At 63.4% G+C, this 421-nt stretch overlaps 1 protein-coding gene across 1 annotated transcript; it reads left to right on the top strand.

Moving 5' to 3' along the window:
• Nucleotides 1-3: 3 nt before the first annotated feature.
• MRPL51 (mitochondrial ribosomal protein L51) lies at nt 4-406 on the top strand (the record flags this gene model as incomplete). The annotated part of the gene is made up of 2 exons (XM_010295027.1): nt 4-109; nt 288-406. Coding segments are annotated over 2 exons (225 nt in total), but the record flags the coding sequence as incomplete, so codon positions are not given.
• Nucleotides 407-421: the final 15 nt, after the last annotated feature.

The raw sequence follows: 421 nt of genomic DNA, 5'->3' as shown, positions 1-421 counted from the left end.
GGGCTCACCCGCGCCTTCCGCATCAAGGAGCCCCCGAAGCCCAAGCAGGTGGATCGCTGGACGGAAAAACGGGCCTTGTTCGGGGTCTACGACAACGTGGGGATCCTGGGTAAGACCAAATTTCCACCGTGGCCCCAGGGCAGGCGGGGAGGGAGGCTGGACCCACCTGCGGGCAGGTGACTCCTCCAGCAGTGAAAGGGCAGGGGGGATTGGGGTCGGCCGCCCTGGGAACAAGCCTTATCCAGGGCCTGGCTTTATTCTCTCTGCTCTGCCCTCCTCTTCTCAAGGTGGCTTCCAGATCCACCCGAAGAACCTCATTATAGGGCCCAAGTGGCTGCGAGGCTGGCGGGGGAATGAGCTGCAGAGGGGCATCCGCAAGAGGCAGGGGGGGGGGGATCGGATGTTTGTAGGTGAACTCCCA

Source organism: Phaethon lepturus, unplaced genomic scaffold (genome assembly GCF_000687285.1).
Source record: "Phaethon lepturus isolate BGI_N335 unplaced genomic scaffold, ASM68728v1 scaffold47179, whole genome shotgun sequence".
NCBI lineage: Eukaryota > Metazoa > Chordata > Aves > Phaethontiformes > Phaethontidae > Phaethon > Phaethon lepturus.
This window is presented reverse-complemented; position numbering and strand designations above follow the sequence as displayed.